Source organism: Plasmodium sp. gorilla clade G2 (genome assembly GCF_900097015.1).
Source record: "Plasmodium sp. gorilla clade G2 genome assembly, chromosome: 11".
Classification (NCBI taxonomy): domain Eukaryota; phylum Apicomplexa; class Aconoidasida; order Haemosporida; family Plasmodiidae; genus Plasmodium; species Plasmodium adleri (nom. inval.).
In genome coordinates, this window is record NC_041703.1 from 233,541 (window position 1) to 235,000 (window position 1,460).

The 1,460-nt window shown below is 28.0% G+C and overlaps 1 protein-coding gene across 1 annotated transcript; it reads right to left on the bottom strand.

Annotated features, from left to right (window-relative positions):
* Positions 1 to 217: 217 nt before the first annotated feature.
* PADL01_1105600 (DNA repair protein RAD51) lies at positions 218 to 1,270 on the bottom strand (the record flags this gene model as incomplete). The annotated part of the gene is made up of 1 exon (XM_028682510.1): positions 218 to 1,270. One exon carries the CDS (start codon positions 1,268 to 1,270, stop codon positions 218 to 220), a length of 1,053 nt encoding a protein of 350 aa, XP_028538781.1.
* Between the last annotated feature and the right edge of the window lie 190 nt (positions 1,271 to 1,460).

Below are 1,460 nucleotides of genomic sequence, written 5' to 3' on the forward strand. Positions count from 1 at the left end.
ACAACTGGAAAAAAATATAGGTGTCCAAAAATTTTATACGTATAAAAATATGGATATATATATATATATATATATATATATATATATATATATTATTAGGATTTAATTTACTTATCCTTTTATTTGGGTATATAGAGTGACAAAATCTTAAGCACATATATACACATATACATATATATATATTTATATATTTATATATTTTTTAATTTTTGGTCATTTATTTTTCCTCGTAATCTGCTATTCCTCCTTCTGTTATAGCAAATACAGCTTCGCCTTCTGGTAAGACAGGGGAATCATAAATTTTACAAATTCTGCTTTCTCCCCTTCCCTTTCTTAAGTATAATCTTGTTTGGCTAGCATGAGCTATTATATTTCCACCTATAGGTATTTTCTCATGACCTCCAAACATACTCATGGCATCAACCTTGGCAACAACTTGATTAGTAATAATAACAGCTACTCCATAAATATCTGCTATTCTTTGTAACCCTCTTAAAAATCGACATAAATGTGATTGCCTATTGGCTAGCTCACCTCGACCTATATATTCAGATCGATATAGAGCCGTTGCTGAATCTACAATTAATAAAGCAAATCTTGCATCTGCCATCATAGCACTAGCATCTATTAATAATTCAGTTTGATGATCACAATTGTAGGCTTTAGCATATGCTATATTATTTAAACAATCCGTTGGATGTAAACCATATCTTTTAGCAATAGCTACAATACGTTCAGGTCTAAAAGTACCTTCTGTATCTATCCATAAACATTTACCTTCTCCTCCTGATTGTTCAATAGGTAACTGACATGTAATAGCTAATGTATGACATAGTTGACTTTTTCCTGTACGAAATTCTCCAAATAATTCTGTAATTCCACCTGTTTCTATTCCACCTTTTAATAAAGCATCTAATTGTTTTGATCCGGTGGTAAATTTTATTAAATTTTGTCTTGCGTCATGATAATCTATAGCATTACAAAAACCTGAATTACATAATTCTTTACATGCCTTTTTTAATTTCTCTGCTTTCTGTTCACTTATACCTTTAATAGCACATAACGTACGCATAGGAGCATATGCTACACATTCGACAGTTTGTAATCCACCCTCCTTAAGTAATTCTAAATCTCTTTTTACAAAGCCTTTTGCTAATAATTGTTCGATTTTTAAAGGTCCAGTATATAACTGTTCTTCTTCAATTTCATCAATAGTACTACTATTGGAAATTTTCTGGGACTTATCTTCTTTCGTGTTTGCTTGTTTCATATTTAGACATAACAAATAGACTAACAACAGATTTTTGTATATATGTATATATATTTATATATACAAAATGTAAAAAAATAAAATATAATAAAATAAAATATAATATAATAACCAAATAAATAAAAATAAATAAAAATAAATAAAAATAAATACAGTTCTTGCTAAGTGAAAATATAATTTATTTTCGTAA